This window comes from Balaenoptera borealis (genome assembly GCF_965194805.1).
Source record: "Balaenoptera borealis genome assembly, chromosome: 13".
Classification (NCBI taxonomy): Eukaryota; Metazoa; Chordata; class Mammalia; order Artiodactyla; family Balaenopteridae; genus Balaenoptera; species Balaenoptera borealis.
The window spans coordinates 99760398-99782999 of NC_138870.1; the positions used below are offsets into that span (position 1 = coordinate 99760398).

General features: G+C 54.3%; 1 protein-coding gene across 2 annotated transcripts in view; it reads right to left on the reverse strand.

The window, feature by feature from the left end:
- The window catches only part of CYB5R3 (cytochrome b5 reductase 3), a 24893-nt gene extending 12383 nt beyond the window's left edge, over nt 1-12510 (reverse strand). Inside the window, exons 1-3 of one of the 2 annotated variants that reach the window (XM_082352680.1) lie at nt 12379-12510; nt 3297-3428; nt 109-181 (exon numbers count right to left, since the gene is read on the reverse strand). In XM_082352680.1, coding sequence (XP_082208806.1) covers nt 109-181; nt 3297-3428; nt 12379-12399 — 226 coding nt within the window. In that variant the 5' untranslated portion in view covers nt 12400-12510. Of the gene's footprint in view, nt 1-108; nt 182-3296; nt 3429-9030; nt 9529-12378 lie in introns of those variants that run through there. The other variant, XM_082352681.1, reaches the window with a different exon arrangement.
- Nucleotides 12511-22602: the final 10092 nt, after the last annotated feature.

The window sequence follows — 22602 nt, forward strand, 5'->3', positions numbered from 1 at the left end:
GGCTGTCACCTCCTCCCTGAAGCCTTCCCTGCACTAACTGAAATGCAAAGTCCCGACCTCTCTGTCCCAGCACCGGCTCCACGTGCGCTGGGTTGGGGCCGCACTCACCGACGGGGAGGCCCAGGATGTGCTGGGGCGACGGCAGAGCAAAGCGGAACCGGCGGGTGTCATGGCTGATGACCTGCAACGAGGCGTGAGCTGCTGGACGGCACCCAGGGCAGAGGGGTGCCTGGACTCAGAGTCCCCACCCCTCCCCAGCACCGGAGCGTCACTGAGAGAAGTGACACTGACATGTGGACATACAACCTGCACACGCGTGTGCAAGGGCACAGAGGTCAGGCACACACTGGGTGTGCCTCTGCTCTCACTGGCCCAGAGAAGGGCAGTGACCCACCCAGGGCCACAGGGCAAGGTGATCAGAGAAGAGAGTGAGCTCAAGATCCCAAAGGGAGGGACTTCCCTGGGTGCAGTGGTTAAGAATCCGCCTGCCAATGCAGGGGACACAGGTTCGAGCCCTGGTCCGGGAAGATCCCACATGCCGTGGAGCAACTAAGCCTGTGCACCACAACTACTGAGCCTGCACCCTAGAGCCCATGAGCCACAACTACTGAGCCCTCGTGCCACAACTACTGAGGCCTGCGCGCCTAGAGCCTGTGACTTAAAAAAAAAAAAAAAAAGATCCCAAAGGGAGGCTGCCAGACAGCCCAGAAAATTCCAGGGACAGGAGGAAAGGATCCACCTCTGCCACAGCTTGAGAAGTGTCCTGGGGTGGCAGAAACAGCTCCGGGACTGGGCCAGCAAAGTGGGGCAGAGCTGAGACAAGGCCCCATGTGCCCAGGCCTGGGACTCAAGAGAGGGGCTCTAGAAGCCACTGCACTAAAAGCCCCCCCGAGAAGCGGGACGGCACGACCGTGGCTGGGCTGCAGAGGCCACGGCCAAGGCAGGGCGTGCACCCAGGGAGCGGGCAGTGGGTGAAGGCCACTCCCCCTCCAGGGCGGGGCAGAGGCTGCTTAAGAGCGAGAGGCTGGGCCGAGCAAGGAGGCCAGTCTTGACTGGGGCCAGGTAGGCGAGCATCCCACAGTGAGCTGCGTCAGAGCTGGGAACCGAACCCAGTGCCCAGACTCCGACCTGGGCTCCGGAAGGCCCCTGTGAGGTCTCCCCTGCACCAGGTGCAGCAGGATGGTGGGTGTCGAGGGGCCGTTTGGAAGGCAGGCGGCTAGCTGTCCAGCACATTTTCATGCCCACACGAGGCAAGGTCCAGTGATGGACAGTGTTACCACCTGGAGGGGAGACGCCAGACCTCTCCAAAGGGACAGAGCGTCACTCTAAGCATCACTGAAGCATGTGAGCCAAGGCAGGTGGCCTGGATCTCAGGAGAGACAGTGCCCAGCCACCACTTAGGACGCAGGGCTTGTTGGCGGCCAGTGGGCCTCTCTGCCCCACAGTCCAGGCCTGAAGCTGCAAATGGAGCCCTAGGGCCTCCCGCAAGTGGATCCCAGGATTATCAACTGGTCCTGGGGCTCAAGGTCAGAAACCCACGTGCCAGATGTTTTTGGAGGAAGAACAGAAATGAGAGAAAGACACTGATGATTACTAGCCCAGCACAGCAAAAGTCATGAGGCTAACGTCTGTGAGGGCTCGGCACGGTGCTGGCCGTGATGGCCTGAGCAGCAGACTCTCAGAGCTGTGGGCAACCTTGCTGACCACCTGGTCCAGTCCCGTTCAGAGAGGGGAAGGGCCGACAGCCGGGACCCCTCCCTGTGCCGCAGCAAAAGTATCAAGAGCAGCCCCACCTGCTGACCCACCACGAGGCTACAATGGGGGAGGGTAACCGCTAGCACGTGTGCCTCCCGCTCAATCAAAGGGGCCTGGAGGGTCCACTGTGTGACATCCCTGTGACAAAATACCAGACAGTCGTCAAAAATAATGGATCAGCTTTGGGTTAGACATGTAAAGATGTCCATATTGTACAGCTGGGTAAAAACTCAGGTTATTAAAACAGAGAAACTAAGTATACACACACCTGAACCTCCACACATCATGTACACAGGAATGTACTACCAGAAAGGCTCACGGTGACCTGTGAAGGGGACCCTCTGCAACGGGGTTATGGGGGAGGGGAACATTCACATCTCACGAACACAACACATATAAATATGTGCTTTTATTTTATAAAAGTAAAATTTTTATAGCGAGCACATATAAATCATACATTACTTTGGGAATTAAAAAACAACAAAGAAAAAGAACTTTATAAAAGGAAAAGCTTTTAAAACATTATTATTTCATTTTAGTAAGAAAAAATTGTGTATAAGATATATTGAGAGGATAAGTGTGGTCTCATCTGGGAAGCAGTAATTTTTCTTTGTTTTTCTTTTCTTTTTGCCTCTCTCTGGTTTTCAGCTTCTGTGAAATCCTGGTACAAGTACAGTCACAGGAGCCCCAGCTCTCATGTGGAGCCCGGGTGCAGACTAGAGCTCAGGACTCAGGCTTCGGGCAAGTGACTGACTTTCTCTGCCCCATGACTCAGTTTTCCCTGTCACACCCCTCCTGAGGCAGCTGCGGTGGCCAGAAATAGCACATGGGAGGGGCTCTGATGAGAGAGAGTAAGGAGGGAAACAGCCTTACAGGGTGGGCAGCTGGGCAAAGGAGGGAGAGGATGGTTTTAAGTCACGATCAGAGGTTTGAAAAGGAAAAGCATCAAGTGGGGAGGGCAGGAGCAAGCCTGTCGGAGGAGGAGACGGAGCCAACCGCGAGATCGCGAGATCACGCGGGGAATCTGACAGACGCAGAAGACTCTAGGGGCCTTGAGTAGGTGACCCTGCGGGCAGGGGAAGGAGGAGGGGAGGAGACCTTATCTTTAAGGAAGGGGCACTGGGATGGGAGGCAGCTGGGATGACCACGAGGCCTAGGCCTAAGTCCTGGTCCTGCCCCTAACTCACAGTGTGACCTGAGTTACTCCTCTCTTGTCCTCTGTTTTCACAGCCATTAAATGGTTACTTGGACCCCAGAGTCCTTACGGGGTCCCTCCCACTCTGACCTTCTGGGGAATAGTGAGTGTGGTTCAACGAACCAGCTCTGTGGGCAAAGACCTGAGTTCAAATCCCTCTGTCGCTTACTGGTAGCCTTAGAAAGGGACCACCTCGCTTTCCCCATCTGTAAAACGGGCAGATAATGGGACCTACTTCACAGGGGCCCATACCCTGAGCACATAGTAGGTGCCTGTGAAATGCTGTGATGCTGACAAGGACAGAGAGGTGCCCATGCCCCACGACCCCCTCAGGCCCCACACTGACCTCCTTGTCAATCAGCCGCAGCGGGTACTTGATGTCCGGGTTCTCGAGGGTGATGGCTGGGGTGGAGCGCTGGAACAGCTTCATGAGCAGGCTATACAGGAACCAGACTGGGGAGAGGACCACGTGGCCCAACTGAAACGACAGGACAGACCCACGAGGTCAGCCTGCCCCCTGCCCTTCCTCCAAACACACCTCCGGGCCTCTCCCCTACCAGGAATGCCCTCTCCCCATCATGTTCATTCAGGGAACCCCAGCTCCATTTTGGTGCCAGTTGGGAGAAGTTACAAAAATCAGACTCATGAAACCTATCACTGTGTTACTGAGTCGTTGGAAAAGCTCCATTTTCCCTGAGGAATGGGGACAAAGAGAGCTACATAACTGAGCATGTAGCCCTTTTCACTTTGGCTGCCAGGAAGCTCAGCATAAAGTTCCCAAGAACCTGTGCTTAATCTTGAGCACTGTGTATCTGTGCTCCCTCCCTCCCTTTAGTCAATTTCCCTGGCCCTATTAAGTGATGTCAAGTGCTAGCTCTATTTAGACAAACAGACAAACCCCTGAGCCCTGGGGTTCTGCCTTCAGGTGGGAGGGGCAGCCGAGGCAGAGCTAGACACTAGGAAGCTCTGCTCCTTGCTGGCTGTGTGACTCTGGACAAGTCCCTTCCCCTCTCTGAACCGAACTGGACCAGGTGATCTGCAAGATCCCCTGAAGCTCTGAGAGTCTACTGCTCAGCATCACGCAGAGCCCTGCACAGGGGTTAACCTCATGACAACCCTATGAGGTAGGCACTGTCATCACCACCACTTTACAGATGAGGAAACAGCTCAGAGAGGTGAAGCAACTCACCCCCAGTCACACAGCGGGCAGGTAGGGAGCTGCGGCTCAAACCTGAGTCCACCTGCCTCCCCAATCACACTCTTAAACATCAGGCCTCACCCTCATCATCACTCACCCTCTTGCGTGGCTCTGAGAGCCTCTTCCTTGCCAGCCCCCTGCCCCCCATATCCCAGCCTCACAAAGACCCTAGAGGCAGTTTGGATTTTTTAAAAACAGAGAAAACATATCGCAGCCTCACAAAGACCCTAGAGGCAGTTTGGATTTTTTGAAAACAGAGAAAACCCAAATCCCATGGCCAAATAAAACTGCTTAGGTTTACCTGGAGAGGACACCCTTGCAAAGAAAGACAACCAGCCTGCTGCCCTTTCTAGCTATTCTTGTCCCCGGGAAAAGCACTTAGCCCCTCTGCCCTGTTTCTCCATCTGTGAAATGGGGGTCATAAGCTACACTCTCTGGCTGTGAAGATGGAGATCAGCCATGGAAAATGGCTAACCCAGGCCGTCCCCCAGCAGGCACTTGACCTCACTGGGTATCTGTGTGCAGCAGCTACCCTTGGCCATCCGGAAGTCGAGTCCTGGGCAGCCTCCACTATCTGGACCACAAGTGAGACTCAGGAAGAAAACAACAACGGCCTCAAGACCGCTCAGACCCACTCCACAGTGGAGAACCTGGCAGACCCCACCCTAACCAGGGAGCAGCACAGGAAAGGGGCCAGCTGACACCGTGCACCTCCTGACACGAAGCAAGAAGGGCCCAGCACGGCTCTGTGCCTTCCTTCAGGAGCACACAACCTGCCTCTAACGCAAGGAAACACCGAGGGCCTTTCTCCGCGATAACTGGCACCACTCTTCAAAAAAAAACGAAGGCCGAGGAACGGGTCCAGATTAAAGGAGGCTCTGGTGGGTTGGAGGGTGCTCCCCTAAAACTCACGTCCACCCAGATCCTGGGGATGGAAAAGGGTTTTTGCACGTGTAATTAAACTAAGGATCTTGAGATGAGATCCTCTTGGATCTCCCCGGTGGGCCCCAGATCCCATGACAGGTGTCCTTCTAAGACAGAGGAGGAGACTCAGAGGAGAAGGTTGTGTGAAGACAGAGACTGGAGTGATGTGGTGACAAGCCAAGGAGGCCAAGGACTGCCGGAAGCCACCAGAAGCAGGACGAGGAGGAAGGACCCTCCCCTAGGCCTCCAGAGAGCACACCCTGCCAATACCTTGATTTCAGACTTCTGGCCTCCAGACTGTGCAAGAATGAATTTCCATTGTTTTATGCTACCTAGTTTGTGGTAATTTATATGCAGCCGTAGGAAACGAATACAGTAAGTCCCCTACATACAAACGAGTTCTGTTCTGAGAGCACGTTCGTAAGTCCAATTTGTTCGTTAAGTCCAACAAAGTTAGCCTAGGTACCCAACTAACACAATCAGCTATACAGTACTGTACTGTAATAGGTTTATAATACTTTTCACACAAATAATACACAAAAAACAAACGAAAAATAAAGAAAACATTTTAAATCTTGCAGTACAGTACCTTGAAAAGTTCAGTAGTACAGTACAGCAGCTAGCATACAGGGGCCGGCATCGAGTGAACAGGCAAGAAGAGTTACTGACTGGAGGAGGGAGAGGAGGTGGGAGATGGTAGAGCTGAAGGATCGTCAGCAATAGGAGATGGAGGGCAAGCTGCAATTTCACTCACGCCTGACGTTGACGTCTTTCACTCACACACGTTCGCACCTTTGAAAGTTTGCAACTTGTAGGGGACTTAATGTACAGAGGCCAAAGAGACAGAACAACTGAATACAATGCGTGGTTCTGAATTTGATTCTGGGCCAGGGGAAAAAAAAACAGTCGTAAAAGACAATCCTGAGACAACAGGTGGAATATGCATGAAGGCCCATAGATGAGACAATAGCACTGTATCAGTGTTACATTCCTGATTTGATCATCGTCTTGTGATTACGCAAAAGAATGTCCTTGTTCTTAGGAGATAGATGCTGAAGTGTTTAGGGGCAAAGAACCATCATATCTGTCGTTTACTCTCAAATAGTTTAAAATACACACACACACACAATAAAGTAAATATAGCAAATGTTAATATCTGGTATATCTTGGTGAAGAGTATCTAAGGGCTCTTTATACATTTTTCAACTTTACTGTAAGTCTGAAATTATTTCAAAATAAAAAGTGAAGAAGGGAGTCCACACTAGTGGTTCACATAGCGAGGTCAACAATCGTTAAGTTCTCCCAAAATACCGGTTCTCAAGAAAATTGTTTCACAGCTTGTTCACTCACCTTCCCTAGTGAACCTCCCTGACTTTAGTTCTCACAGCAGATGACCGTGTGTATTCTTCTTATCATAACACTACAAATTCCCCCTTTTGCCTTGGCTGCCAGGAAGCTCAGAGCCAAATTCCTTGCTTGCATGGAGGCCTCTCTGCTTCCTTTGCAGGCCTCTTGAGGTAGCATGTTCTGCAGAGAACAGAACTGGAATGGGCCCCTGCCCTATTCAGGGTCAGGTGAGAAGATTCTCACCTCTCAAGGCCCAGCCTCACTGCTCCCTCCCTTCCCGGAAGCCCTGCCAGGAACCCCCACTCTATCAACTGGGGAGGACACTCTGGCTGAGTACCTGAGGCCTCTCTGTGCCTCGGTATTCTTGGCTATAGAAGGAAGGTGAGGGCCACCGCCTGGCCAACAGCCCAGGGGAGCTGGGATATGAGATGAGATGGAGGGCTGAGGTCACCAAAGGGTCTATAACCTGGGGAATGTGGGCACACACACAGGAGGTTTTTCTACCACCCTCACGGGGCCACCATCACCCAGGAGACAGAATACCCAAATGAAGGAAGGGTAGAGGCACCAAGATCCCATACTGGGCCTGGCCCTGCCCCCCCAAACCAGCCCAGCTGCTTCAAGTTGCCCAGCCGCAGCTTTGGTTACAGGCCTTTTGTTGGGCTCAGAACACCGTGCCTCTCCCACAGGCAGAGCCTCCAGGCTGGCTGCAGCCATGGCCTCGCCCCACGGGGCCCCTGGTCTGTAACCAATGGGTCTAAACAGAAGGCCTGAGGGAGCTGGCCCCAGCGCACCCCACCGGCCCGCACAGGGCCACACAAAGGGTCTCTGGCCACCTGCCTACTTAACCAGCACCTACCATGTCCTGGCCACCAAGTGGTATTTCACCCTCCCCGGGTCGAATTTAAGGCCCGTTGGCAGCCCTGGACTCTGGGGTCAGGAGACTTGGGTTTGAGACCCAGCTCAGGACTTCAGGAGAGAATCTTCACCTCTCCACGCTCTACCTTCCTCAAGTTCATGAGGACAGTCCCACCTAGGGCTGGGGAGGAATTGAGGCTGCAAAAGACCATGCATGGAGCAAACTGGCCAACGTCGTCCCCGAGCTGGCACTGCTCCAAGAGTGGGACGTGAATTCTCTGGCATAATCCTCACTTCAATCCTAGGCTATCGGTACTGTGATTATCATCAAGTTACAGAGAAGGAAAGTCAACCCTCAGAGGACTCACACCCATTTCTCAGGGAGGTTAAGTGACTCGCCCATGGCCACGCAACCCAGGCCTGTCTAGCCCAAAGTGTGGTTCTTCCCAAGCCACCTCCCAGGACAGATGTCCTGGAGCCCACAGCCCAAATCCCCTTGCTCCAGCACAGTCCAATCTCCCGCCTCCCGCAGTGAGGCCCCAGCTGCCCAGACTAAGGGGCTGCTCCGCCACCCCCAAACACCCACCATGGCTCCCCACTGCCAACACTCAAGGTCCCCACTATCCAGTCACAAGCCTTTCTTGCCTTAGGCCTTTGCACACTCTCCCTTCTGCCCTGAATGCCCCTTCTCTTCCCTCATCCAACCACTCTTATTCCACTTCCAGAGCCCAGCTCAAAACGTCAGTTCTTACCCTCTAGCTAAGCAAGCCCTCAGCAGACTTCCGGAGCCCCCGCCCAAGCTCTGCAAACCCCACGGGGATGAGGGCGACTCTGATGATTCCTCAGCTCCAGGCCTCTCCCACATCAATCAGGGAAGCCATATCCATGGAGAACATTGTTTAGGGGAAAAGTTGAGTGAAGTTACATTTGCAGGAAATCACCATTGTTGGGAGTCCTGGAAATAAACTTAAACGACCTTAAGAGCCCAAGTGGAGTTAGGTTTGGTGCTCTCTGGAGTTTTATTTCCCCCCAGCACAGCCGTTTAAGTGCTCAGCCAACTTTAGTAACTAAGACCCCCTGGCCTGCAGCTCACTTCACAGCCTGCAAAGCACCTTCCCTTCCATTTCCTCACCGACCCTCAGCACTGGGAGACAGGCCAACTGCATTCTTCATTTGACAAATGAGGAAACTGTGGCTCAGGGAGGCCCAGGGTGGAGTCTGGGCTTCGGTTCCCAATTTTCTGTCGCTCACCCCAAATCCCTCACCTGCCCCAAATGCCAGCCCACGGTTACGTGCTGGGCCGTGAAAAAGACTCATTTGTCAATGGTTCTGAAGACGAGTCCTCAACACTGGCCTTGGCCCTTACACAGAACTTGCAGATCCCAGGCGCCAGCTTCGTGTGCCCTGGATGCCAGCCCTGGGCTCAAACGGCTGGGCCAGGGTCCCCATGTGAGGTCACAGACAATGCGCGACAGCAGACCCAGGAAGGCGGGGGACCTGGTGTCTCATCTCCAGCACTCAGAGCAGAGACACTCAGTAAATATTCGTGGATAAATTCACGAAGGGACAAGAACAAGCCCCTGCACCGCAGTCTCTCTCTGACTTTTCTTACTTTGTCGGAAAGTTTCAGCAACCAGGACAAGAGACCAGATGCCTCCAGGGGGAGGGTGGGGCTCGGCCCTCCATGGAGCACAGGGCTGAGGGGTTGGATCCTGAATTCCTGGCTGTTTCCACACGTGCTGGGCACACCTACCTCCCAGAGGTGTGGTGGGACTGGAGCCGCTGCTGGAAGGAGCTGTGCCAGTGAGTGGTGGATACGTCAGCAGCCTTCCTTCCAGTGCCCGTGCCCAGACGCGACACTCTCGTATCTCACACAGTCCTTGAGCCCGGGACGCGGGCGCTATGGCCATTCCACTTCAGTGAGGACACTGAGGCAGGGTGAGAACTGGCATCCAGCTCGGCCCGTGCACTGAGCCCCAGCCCCGCACAGTCCCTCTGCATCTGCGGACAGTCTGGCCACTGAGAGAGCAAGGGTGGACTTCGTACAAATTCCTCTCTGGGAGGCAGCTGTGAGCCGACCCTCACTGTCAGTCGGTCCTTCAGGTCACAAACCCCAGTGGGCACAGCTGCCAGGGCCCGTGTGGGATGCGGCGGGCGAACACAGGTCAGGGGACCCCGTCCCTGGGGAGCTCAAGCCAGTGTGGGAGATGGACACGGGCAGAGAAAAGGGTGCCGTGGAAAGGCGAAGCTTCGTCTCTGGAAAACTGGAGGCTTTACCAGACTCACAAGGGGTTGGGATGCCCTGTTCCCCGTCCAAGGCACCACTCCCACCCCTGCAAGCAGTGGGCAGAGTAAACAGGAGGCAGGCGGCCAAAGCCAAGGTCCCACCCCAGTTCCTCCTCAGCTGTGCTGCTCACACACACACACACACCACGTCACCCCAGCTCCCCAGGGGAGCTAGGGGACAGCTGCTTCTCCAGGCCTTGACCTGGTGCCCCATAGGCCACACTCTGCCCACCAGGAAACCCACCACCTGCCTTTCCCCACCTCTGATAACACAGGAAGGGGAGAGGGAAACGGGGTGCCAGAGTCCCAGGATGTCTCCAGGGAGCCCCAGCTCACCCACCACAGCCGAGGGGCTGGGTAGCCCTACTACCCCCGTGTGGCACCCAGCCAGCTGCTCACCCCCTGGAACTCCCCACCGGGACCCTGCCATCCACTCTACCCAGGTCAGGTCTGGGTGGGCAAAGGGACCTGCCAGGACCCCCCAGCTGCCAGCCCCCTGTGCTGAGGCTTACCTGCCCGCTGCCTGCCCGCCAGCTGTCTGGCTGGGATCTGCGTGCCCACCTCCCTCATGGCCCCCTTCTCGGGAAGTAGGAGCAAGTGGGAGGGAGTGGAGGAAGCTCTGCAGCGAGGGGCTCCTGGCTCAGCGCATCTGGGAAAGGGAACCAGGAGGAGGGGCAGGTGGACAGCGGAGCTGCCCTCCACGGGGGAGACCCAGCCCTGCTTCCCAGGGGCTGCGGGTCTGGACCACAGACTGGGCACAGAGCTGCCAGGGGCAGGGGCAAAGCCTTGGACTCTACCTGTGGTGGCGGCCTGTCAGGGTCCACTGAGCACTCACAACTGTGCTGGGGGAAGGGAAGCCAGAGTCGGGGACGGCAGGCTAAGCCCCCAACATACCCCCAGGTGGCTGGCAGGTTCAAGTGCCAACCCCTCGGCGTCCCCCCTTCCGGTGTGTGGGAGGAGGCCTCCCTCTGGGCCTGCACGTCTCAGATAAGATGCCTGGTGCCCAAAGCCCGGGCTGGCCTCCCGCAGACTGCGTGGAGCCGCTGTGCCAGGAGGCCTGGCTGGGGGCTGCTCCGGGTATTTGGGGCCAAGTGGGGACCCCGGCAGGGCCCACGAGGAAAGGGCAATCCTCCCACCCTTTGGATAGAGGAGGCTTAGGGTTGGTGAAGGTCTCCTGACGCTCAGGCGGGGCTCTGCCCCTCATAGAGGGGCTACAAGGGGTCCTTGGCTACTCAGCAAAAACACTGAGCAGCCAGATCCTGGGGACACAGAGACAAACCCAACCAACACGGCTAGAAGGTGAGAAGCACTGTGGGAAAACAGCAGGGGCGGGGGTCTGGGTTCCGGTCCCGAGGCTGAGCAGTGAGGGAGGAAGGGGATTTCTGGGAACATGGTCAGGACGTTACGCTGAGCTGGGGTGATGCCCCCAGGCTTGCCCTGGGCAAAGCTGCCCCCTGGGCTGAATGTCACCCAGAGTCCTGGGCTGGGCCACACATTCACAAGCCAACACCCAGGCCAAGAGGCCTTCTGCCGAGTCCCCAAGGGGGAGCCCCACAGAGCCAGAGGGAGGAGGTGGAGGAGGACGCCAGGCAAGAGGCTCTGGGCCTAATCCTCCCAGTGGCAGCCCTCCCCAAGCGCCCCCAGCCAGCGCCCAGGCGCCCGAGTGTGTGGGTGGGGACCGCCCTCTGGCCACAGCCTCAACGTGGGTCATGCACCACCGCTGCTGCTTCTGAAAGGCCCGAGGGTGAGGGAGGGCAGCCCTGGGCCGAACCAAAGTGACAGCATGACGATGGACTTTGCAGCTCCACAAATTCGGACTCCGCCAGCCCGGCCGGTGGCCAAGTCTGAGTGGCATTTCTTCATCTGTAAAATGGGGCCAACAGCTGGGGCCTCTCAAGTTTGCTGGGTTAAGAGAGACGAGAGCCTAGCTTGCAGCCCACGGAGAGGGCTCAGGGGCTGTTGTCGGTAAAAACTCTGCGATCCAGCAACACCGCACGTGCGTGCACACACACACTCACTCCACACGCACACACACGCGCACACACTCACACACTCCACACGCACACACACACTCCCCACGCATGCACACACCTCACACACACTCCACACGCACGCACACTCACTCCACACGCGCGCACACACTCCACACGCACGCACACTCACTCCACACACGCACACACTCCACACGCACACACACACACACACTCCACACGCACACACTCACAGGTACGGTCACACTCCCGCACACCTGCTCACTCTTTCACTGTCACTCACCCCCATACACACTCCTGCACACGCACACGTCACACCCGCACACCCGGTCACACACACGCCCTCACAAACTCACACTCACACGTACGCGCTCCCTCTTTCACACGTGTTCAGTCACACTCACACTAACTCACACGCGGGGGCACCGGCCACGTTCACCCGCGCACTCGCTCAGCACTCGCGCACACATCCGCACTCCTCGGCCGGGCTGAGGGGGGCGGCGGCGGCGGCGGCGGCGGCGGCGGCGGGCGGGGCGCCCCGAACGCGCGGCCGCCAGCCTCCGGGTGACGCCCCTCGGCCGGGAGGGCTGGGCCCGGGGGCAGAGGCCCGGGCGTGAGTCACGGCCGCACGGGGACCACCGGGGCGCGGCGGGCGGGATGGGGCGGGGCCGGGTGGGGTCCTGCGCCCGCGTCCGAGCCCGGTCCCCCCCCCGCCGCCCCAAGCGGCCGGGCGCAGTCGGCGCTGCCCGAGACGGGGGTCCGGCGCCCGCCGGCCCGCAGCGACGCCCCGGGCCCGCGGCAGCCGGCGTCCCCTCCCCGCCTACCGTGCTCAGCTGGGCCCCCATGGTGGCGCCGCTCTTCGCTCGCTCCGCCGCCGCCGCCGCCGCCGAGACCGCCGCGCCCCGGGCCAGCCCCCCGGCTGCGTCACCGAGGAGGAGGGGCGGGCCCGAGCGCGGCCCAGTCGGGGCGCGGGGGCGGGAGGCCGAGCTCGAGGCCCGGCCCCGCCCCGCCCGCTTCCGTCCGCGGGGAGAGGGTTGGAGGGAGAGGGGCCGTTGGAACGCGAGGCCGGCCGCCTGCGCAGTCGCCCCGTCAGCCTGCGGCGGGGCTCTGACCCGCTGTGTGGCCTCGGGTGGGACGCTGGCGGTCTCTGGGCCTCGTTTGCCATCCTATAGGGGAGAAGATGGCGCCCCCCATTGATGGGATCTAAAATAAAATCCGGAAACTCCGCCTCCAAGGCCTGCAGGAGGAAGCCCCGCTTGGCCTGACCTCAGCCTGCGACCCTGAGCACGTTGCTGGGCCTCACAGGCCTTCTTGTTCCTCAAACTGCTTGGCTTGGTCCCACGTCCAGGCCTTCCCCTCTCTCTGGAACACCATCCCCAGCTGCCTCAGGGTCAGCCCTGGCTTCTTGCTTGGGCATCAGGTGAGATGTTCCGTCCTCAGCAAGGCCTGCCCTGACTCCCTCTCCAGGCAGCCTCTTGTGGTCTTCCTGGCACTTAGCATTGAGCTAAAGTCATCCTGTGTGTTTTTTCAGGGATGGGCTGCCCCCAGTCCCACCCCATCACAGAGGACTGTGGGCTTCCTAAGAGCAGGACTCTGCTCTGAAGTCCCCTGCCTGCCTGGAACCTAGCACAGAACATAGAGTAGCATGTAGTAGGTGCTCAATAGATACTTGTTGAATGAGTGAATTCAACACAGTGGGCAGGTGCCTGCTCTGTGTAGGCCCATGCTGGCCCGCCAGGGCTCTCTGGCCTTGATTGCAAAGCAAGTAATCAAATAGGAAAGCTTAACTTCAGCATGTGCAGCCAGTAAGTTCTCATTGCTAGGTGCTTCCTAGGCCACCCATGGCACAGGTGCTCTCTCCAGAGACACCTTCCACAGAGGCCAGGGGAGCTACAGACCACCCCGAACCTCAGCATTTCCCCCAGTCACTTCTGATTTTCTCCGTGTTCTTTGTTACACCTGGATTGATGATGGTTATCACGAATGTGGATGGCTGATGTTGGATTTTCTTCTCGTGAAATTTGGAGGTGACGAAGTTGGCTTTCTCCTTTTAATCATCACCTAAATGGCCTTAAATAAACAAAACGTAAATACTATTTAGACTAAGGCTATAAATGCTAGTCCAACAAACAGTCCTAAAAAATCACAATTAGGGGGCTTCCCTGGTGGCGCAGTGGTTGAGAATCTGCCTGCCAATGCAGGGGACACGGGTTCGAGCCCTGGTCGGGGAGGATCCCACATGCCGCGGAGCGACTGGGCCTGTGAGCCACAACTACTGAGCCTGCGCATCTGGAGCCTGTGCTCCACAACAAGAGAGGCCGCGGTAGTGAGAGGCCTGCGCGCACCGCGATGAAGAGTGGCCCCCGCTCGCCGCAACTAGAGAAAGCCCTCGCACAGAAACGAAGACCCAACACAGCCATAAATAAATAAATAAATTAAAAAAAAAAATCACAATTAGGATGGAATCTATTTTTTCGTCTTGTCATTTAAATTATTACATGCACTTGTAGACTCAGAAAGGAAACAGCTTTCCTCCTAAAGTTATCATGCTGTTGTTGCCTCTCTTTAGATCATATTAACTGTCCATTTCTTTTCTTATTTATCTGTCTGAACCTTTTCATAATTGTTGCAGTATATAAGATCAACATTATAACAATATAAATTATTGAAGCATTTTGCTCTCACTACAGTAAAAGCTGTTGTGTTTACACCTCACCCCACTGAAACACTCCAGTGTGTGAAGCACAAAAGGAGATTTCACTCCTGGTTACATCTGGAAGCTTCCCTAGAAAGTATCCCACCTGCCAGGCTTGGCCTCGCATGAGGGAGTTGTGGTCCAGTTTCTTTGGAGAGGGGCAGGGTGGATTTCTCCCCACACTCCGGGAGCTGCTCACCTCCTATATGACTGTAGGGTGGCCCCAGGGGCAGAGTGTTGGCAGCTGAGGGACGGCAGGGAGAAGAACGAGAGGTGACACTGGTTAGGTGGCCCATTCCTGCTCTTGGGACTCAGACCAAGTGGGGAGGGTTCAGCTGCCACTCACTGTGTGACCACAGGCCAAGACCTTCCCCTCTCTGGGAAAGGGTCATGGAACAAGGTCTTTAAGACCCCTTCTACTTCTGATATTTTATTCTGGGTGGGTGTTCCTTCAGACTTTTTATTTGGAAAAATGTCCAATGTACAGAGAAGTTGCAAGAATAGTACAATGAACTACCGGATTCACCAGCTGTTATCCTTTGACCTTTTTCTCCCTTCCTCCCTATCTATCTGTTTGCTCTGGCTGCACCATGGAGAGTTAGTTGCAGATATGTAGCCCTTCACCTCTACCCACTTCACCACACATCTCCCAAGAACAAGGCCATTCTCCTACATACCACTGTGCAAGTATCAAATTCAGGGAATTTAACATTGAAACAACACAGTTGTCTAATCCCCAGCCCACATTCCACTTGTCCCAGTTGTCCCATAATGTCCTTTCTAGCCATTATTTTTTGCGGTCCAGGCTGTAATCCCAGGTCAGGCATGGCCTTTACTTGGCCGGGTGTCTTTAGTCTCCTTTAGTCTGGAGACAGATTGGATCAAAGGGCAGGTGATGGGTCACCTGCCTGTTGGCGCCTGCCTGGTCTCCCTATTGTAAAGGTAACTTTTACTTTGATACCCTGTGAATGTCCTAATTCCCAACAAACTTTCACCCAATGCTTTTAGTTGATGATCATGTCTGAATCAATTATCACTGAGGTAGTTTAACTGGTTTACGAGGTACTTTGGGAAAAAACAAGCAAAAAAGGACCTTTGTCTTAATTATTCCTCAAGGCCCTTGGGTGAGCCAAAGAACAGAAACTCTCACAAGCCTGTTTGCCTTCTGGGTGCATTCGGTCAGCTGAGAATCCCCTACTCGACTCAGGTGTTTGATCCTTGGGAGAGGTTGGGAAACGGGGCAGAGAAACCATGAGTTTCATTTTACAAAGAAGGAAACTAGGCCCAGAGAGAGGAGAGAAGTGGGCAGCAGTGGAATAATTCCTCCCAAGGAGTCTCTGGGCTCCCGCCCCTTCCAGGTACCAGGGCAGAGGTTTGGAAAGGAGGCTTTCAGGCTGACTGGAGGGCAGAGTTTTCAGGGTCCAGGTTGGGGCTGTCCGACCCTTGCCATTCCCCCTGGTCCCTGTTACCTATGTAGGCCCTAGGTTGCCAGATTTAGCAAATAAAAATGCAGGATGCCCAATTAGATTTGAATTTCAGATAAACAATGAATCAGTTTTTTGGTATAAGTATGTCCAAGATATTGCACTTAAATGTAGCTATACTAAAAAATTAAACTCAAAGGGGACTTCCCTGGAGGTCCAGTAGTTAAGACTCTGTGCTTCCAACGCAGGGGGCGCAGGTTCGATCGCTGGTGCGGGAGCTAAGATCCCACATGCCGCATGGCACAGCTGAAAAAAAAAAAAAAAAAATTAAGCTAAAAAAAACCTCATGATGTTGTCCAGGGTGTTTGGACTGACATTAGGGTTGCCAGGTAAAATATAGAACACCCAGTTCAATTTTAATTTCAGCGAAACAATGAATAATTTTTTTGCTCGGATGTGGGGAATTAAAAAATGCATGGCACGTGTTATCAGATATAGGAAAGAAGGCAGGTAAAGTCAGTGGGGCCTTGAATGCTGGGATGAGCTCTCCTTCTGAGAGTAGCTGACAGCCTTGAAAGAAGGGACTTAAGTTTGGAGGCCCTTTGCCAGACAGTTCTAGAAAGTTCTCTTTGGCTACGGAGCATGGGCAGAGGGGAGCAAGACTAAAGGCCAGGGACCAGTCGGGGGAGACTGCAGTGGCTGGTGACATGCCATGAGGCTCAGGCCAATGGTCGGGGGATGAAAGGAGCATTCAGGAGGCAGGACTGATGGGGCCTGAGGCCCACCAGCTGGTGTGAGTGGGCGGGAGGCTTCTGGCCTGGCATGGGAGGGGGCGGGGAAAGCCTGAGCAGCAGTGGAGTCCAGTGTCTGGAGTTCAGCAGGGGCTGGGGCCGAGGAGGAGAGAGTGGCCCTGAGGCAGGGAAGGAGGGACACAGAGGTAGGGCAGTGTGATGGGCGGTGGAGTGACCTCCTAGGAGGCATTTCTGCCCAAATTACTCCCCCATGACATTTCTGCTGTGGGAGGAGCTGGCTGGACCTCTGGGCCCTGGGAGGGGAGGGCTGGGTCTCCCCACTCCTGGAGGTGGAGAGGGGTGAGGAGCCCAACCAGACAGGCCACCTGCCCACCCCCTCTCATAGCTGAATGTCAGGAGAGACCAGTGAAATGATTTGTTGCAAGCTAATGTATTAACCCCCTCGGGCATTTACAATTTGAAGAGAGAGCTTGTTAAAAAAAAAAAAAAGAAAGAAGCAGCAGGGACTGGAATAGCTGTTTAGCCGGTGACTGAGGCATTACTGGTAGAAGCAGGAGGCACCTGCTCAGGCTGTGAACGGGCTTCAGCAGGGAGGGGGTGCTGGGACCGGAGGTCGGCTCCGGTGTCACCAAGCCTGTCCTGCGGAGGCCTTTCTGGAAGCCACAGTCTGCTCCGGTGCAATCTCTGTGCCAGCAGAGCTGGGAGGTTGATGAAACAGGAATGGGTGCCGCGCATGCGCTGTGTGGCAACCGCATCAGAGTCCTCCAGAAGTATTCACAGCACAGTCCCAGCCTGCAGGATCCAAAACCCATGGAGCCAGTGGAGTCTGGCCCGCACCCCTGGACCAGCCGAGCCTGAGAGTGAGTCATCGCTTACCCAGGGCATCCTGTCTCCATCTCACAGCGGAGAGGCCGTGGCTCAGAAAGGGAAGGGCCTGGCCCAAGGTCACACAGCTGGTGAGGGTTGCGGCTGGAGTTTGAACCCAGTTCTACTTGCTTCTGAAACTCAGCTCTCCCCACGGCCACTTGCCCCCGGAATTAGGCATCTGTTTTCCTTTTCCTTGTTGGCCTGAGCCACCTTACAGAGAATGTCAGGGACTGACTCGGGGGCAAGGGGGTCTGTGTCACTGCCCCCATATCTTGCTTTCTCCAGACCATAGATTTTCAAATCTTGGCTCTTGCTGTGTGACCTTGGGCAAATTACTCCCCTTTCTGGGTCTCAGTTTTCTCGCCTGTAAAATGGAGGATCATCTAGAATCTAGTAGAATCCAATAGAGCAAAGGTTGCAAACTGTTGGCCAAAGGTCAGAATCCAGCCCTCGGAAGAGGCTGTTCTGGGTTTTGGCTTCATTTGAATCAGTTGCCAAGTTAGGATTTCTGGCTTCTTGTGACAAATCTGAGACTCTTGCTGTACCAGCTCCCAAAGGCAGGCCCTGCAGGTGCTGGGTTTGCAGCCTCTGATGGAGCTGATTCTATGATCTTCCCAAGGTGCCCCCACAGAGTGTAATTTTCACACTCTTTGCTCCCTGGGAAGCAGGAGACGGGTTCTAGGTGTGGCTCTGCCCCCAACCAGCTGTCTGACCTTGGGTCAGCCATCATTCCTCTCCAGGTCACATCTATAAACAGGGGCAACACACCCATGTCAGAAGGCTGTGGTGAGGATGAATCGAAATGCCAGGTGTAAACCTGCTTTACAAAGCTGGATGTGTGGACAGGTGGATATTAGACCTAGCAGCACCATTACCTGAGTGTCTATGGTATGCTGAGGGCTAGGCTGGGGAATCACAGATGAATGCGGCTCAGCCCCCAGAGACACACAGAAGCACCAAGCTGAAAACAGTGGGTCCAGGCCATTCACGTGTGAGTGAAATCAAGGGAGACCTCATCAAGGAGGTGACATTTGAGTTGCTACCACCCGATTCATTCATTCATTCCTCATATCTTTACTGAGCCCCTACTTTGTTCCAGGCACTATTCTAGATGCTGGGGGTATAGCAGTGAGAAAGACAGACAAAAATGCCTTTGAAAAGCTGACATTCTAGTGGGGGTGGTGGTGTGGAGAATAAACAAGAAACGATTTTTTAAAGACAGACACGTAACTTCGCTGAGAAAAGGAAAGGCAGAGCAGGGTCAGAGGGTACAGGTAGTAGTGGGAGTTGCTGTTTTATATACGGGCCAGGGAGGCCTTCCTGAGGTGATGCTAGCAGAGACCTGAAGAAAGTCAATGAGCAAGCCCTGTGGATAACTGGGGAAAGAGTGTTCCAGGAAGTAAGAGCAGCAAGTGCAAAGTCTCTGAAGCAGGAGTATGTTTGGCTTCTTTATTTTTTTTTAATTAATTAATTTATTTATTATTATTTTTTTGGCTGCATTGGGTCTTCACTGCTGCGCATGGGCTTTCTCTAGTTGCGGCGAGCAGGGGCTACTCTTCGTTGCGGTGCGTGGGCTTCTCACTGCAGTGGCTTCTCTTGTTGCGGAGCATGGGCTCTAGGCGCGTGGGCTTCAGTAGTTGTGGCATGCGGGCTTCAGTAGTTGTGGCTCACGGGTTCTAGAGCGCAGGCTCAGTAGTTGTGGTGCTCAGGCTTAGTTGCTCCGTGGCACGTGAGATCTTCCCGGACCAGGGCTCGAACCCATGTCCCCCGCATTGGCAGGCGGATTCTTAACCACTGCACCACCAGGGAAGCCTGCTTGGCTTCTTTAAGAAGCAGCAATGATGTCAGTTTGTTCCATTACTGTGAGGCTAGCTTTTCTTTTTCTTTTTTAATTTTTATTTATTTATTTTTGTCTGTGTTGGGTCTTCGTTTCTGTGCGAGGGCTTTCTCTAGTTGCGGCGAGTGGGGCCCCTCTTCATCGCGGTGCGCGGGCCTCTCACTGTTGCGGCCTCTCTTGCTGCGGAGCACAAGCTCCAAACGCGCAGGCTCAGTAGTTGTGGCTCACAGGCCTAGTTGCTCCGCGGCATGTGGGATCTTCCCAGACCAGGGCTCGAACCCGTGTCCCCTGCATTGGCAGGCAGATTCTCAACCACTGCGCCACCAGGGAAGCCCGTGAGGCTAGCTTTGACCACTTGGCCGAGCCATGTCTGCCAGGCTTCTCCCTGTAAAGGTCTTTTCCCTCTATTTAATAAGTCATCCATGGGATGGTCCTTTGAGACTGTGATTATATGATTTGACTTAATCCTCACAGCAACCCTAAAGCAGTTTTAAAACATATCTGTAAATTCTTTGATATCCCATCCATTGGGAGATGGGGGTCTGTGTCCCCTCCCCTTGAATCTGGGTTCTGTGACTTCTTGACCAATAGAAGCTCTGTGACATTGCCGTTTTGGTGGGAGCCAGACCATAAGAAATTGGTGGCTTCCACTTCCTGCCTTTTGGGATGCTAGCTCTTGAAACCCAGCCACCATGCTATGAGGAAGCCCAAGCAGCCCATAGAGAGGCCCAGGTGGAGAGGAGCCGAGGTCTCTGACCCTCAGCTTGGCTGAGCTCCCCAGCCAACAACTGACACCAATTTGCTGGCCATGTGAGTATACCATCTTGGAAGTAGGTCTTCCAGCCCCCAGTTAAGCACCCCAGCTGACACCCTGTGGAGAGATGACCCACACCCCACAAGCCCTGCTCAAATTTCACATCCATAGGCAAATTAAAAGACTACTGTTTTGTTTTATACCACTAAGTTTTAGAGCGGTTGGTTACATGATAATAGTTGACTGGAGCAAACCTCATGAAGAAAGCCTCCCCATTTTACAGACGAGAAACTGAGGCAGAGAGGGTTGAAAAGTTTACCCAAGTTCTCACAGCCAGTTAGTGGGGGAACCAGCATTTGAAATCAGCTTCTTAATGTTATATTTTGGTGAACAGAGGTTTTTTTATTTTAACGAAGTCCAATTTACCCATATTTTCTTTATGATTAATATGTTTTGTGCAGATATACTATTTTGAAACTTTTTTTTCACATATGACTACGTAATCTCTTTTGATGTTAAACACATAATGGTGTTTGATAGTTGCCCGATGTTCTGTTACATGGGATGCTATCATTTATTTGACCAAGCTCCATTGATAGGTATTTAGTTCTTTCCTAACTTTTCACTGTGTTGAACAACACTGTGGGGAACACCTTGCACATATATCTCTGCATTGTTCCAATTATTTCATAAAAATAAGTGCTCAGACATGGAATTACTTGGGCAAAGAGTGAGCAAAGTTTTAAAGCTTCCTAGTCATATAGCCACACTGCCAGTGGGTACCTTATGTAAGTGGGTATGGGTTTTCTGAGGCTGTCATAACAGATTACAACAAACTTACTGGCTTCAATAAACAGAAATTCATTCTCTCACAGTTCAGGAGCTCAGAAGTCTGAAATCAAGGTTGGTTCTCTCTGGAGGCCCTGAGGGAGAAAACTTTCTGTGCCTTTCTCCTAGCTTCTGGTGGTTGCCAGCAATCTTGGTGTTCCTTGGCTTGTGGCAGCGTAACTCCAATCTCTGCCTCTGTTTCCATATGGCCTTCTTCTCTCTGTGTCTGTGTCCTCTCCTCTTCTTCTTTATTTTTTAATATTTATTTATTTATTTGGCTGTGTCAGGTCTTAGTTGTGGCACTTGGGATCTTCGTTGGGGTGTGTGGGCTTCTCTAGTTGCAGCGCGTGGGCTTCTCTCTCTAGCTGTGGCACACAGGCTCTCTAGTTGTGGCACGTGGGCTCCAGAGTGTGTGGGCTCAGTAGTTGCGGGGCACAGGCTTAGTTGCCCCATGGCATGTGGGATCTTAGTTCCCTGACCAGGGATGGAACCCATATCTCCTGCATTGGAAGGCGGATTCTTAACCACTGGACCACAAGGGAAGTCCCTCTCCTCTTCTTTTAAGGACACCAGCCACTGGATTTAGGGCCCCCTAAATCCAGGATGATTTAATCTTGAAATCTTTATATAATTGCATCTGTGAAGACCTTTTTCCAAGTAAGGTCACAGTCTGAGGTTCCATGTGGAACCCACTACAACCCACTACAAACCTGGTCTTTCTTTGTTCGTTGGTTAGAAAAGTTGTTGGGGGTAGAAAGGATATCCCCAGGGCTTCCCTGGTGGCAGAGTGGTTAAGAATCCGCCTGCCAATGCAGGGGACATGGGTTCGATCCCTGGTCCGGGAAGATCCCACATGTTGCGGAGCAAGTAATGCTGTGCACCACAAATACTGAGCCTGCGCTCTAGAGCCCATGAGTCACAACTACTGAGCCCGCGTGCCACAACTACTGAGCCCGCACCACTAGAGTCTGTGCTCCGCAACAAGAGAAGCCACCGCAACGAGAAGCCCGCGCACCACAACGAAGAGTAGCCCCCGCTCGCTGCAACTAGAGAAAGCCTGTGCAGCAATGAAGGCCCAATGCAGCCAAAAATAAATATAAATAAATAAATAAATACATACATTTTAAAAAAGAAAGAGAAAAAGGAAATGATATCCCCAACTTGAGCTCAAGCTAGGGCTCAGGCAGATCTGAGCAGATCTGGGCAGGTCTGGATGGAAGTCCCTGATGGTGATGGGGCAAGCCTGGCTGATAGCTGTTTGTGTGAGGGGCTGAGCAGCCCCCTGGGAGGGCAGCTACCTTGGGAGCAGGGAGCTGGGCACCTCGTACGACAGTACCTGCACTTCCTGAGCACCTCCCAGCACTGTCCGGGCACTTCCTCGGGTGCCATGTGAGGTGAGCTGGACCCCAAAACAAAGTTAACCACCAAGGGAAGGGGCAATTCTGAGTCTCTCTCATGGTGTCCATCACTGGCATTGGTCTCTGAGCCATCCCTGGGGCTGGGCTGCCTGCCATCTTGCCACTGCCCATGTGAAAACAAGAGCCCGAGCAGGCCAGTGAAGGAAGGGCTGACCACTGCAGCCGGATCATTAAGGAAAGTCAGTGTGCAGGCTTCAGCAAGAAGGAAGCAAACCATACCCAGGTATTCTGATGGGCAGACTGAACGACTATGGGTACCACATGGGAGGGGTCAAGGGCCCGAGAAGGCGTAGGACCCAGAGTGCTCCTGGTTGAAGAGCTGATGTTATTGAGGGCTTCCTATTGTAACTCATTCAATCCCCCAATAAGCTGAGGAAACTGAAGCACCGAGCTATTCAGTAACATGCCAAAGGCGACACACTAGTGAGTGCTGGAAGGGACTCAAAGCCAAGGCTGGCTTGCTCCAGGGTCCA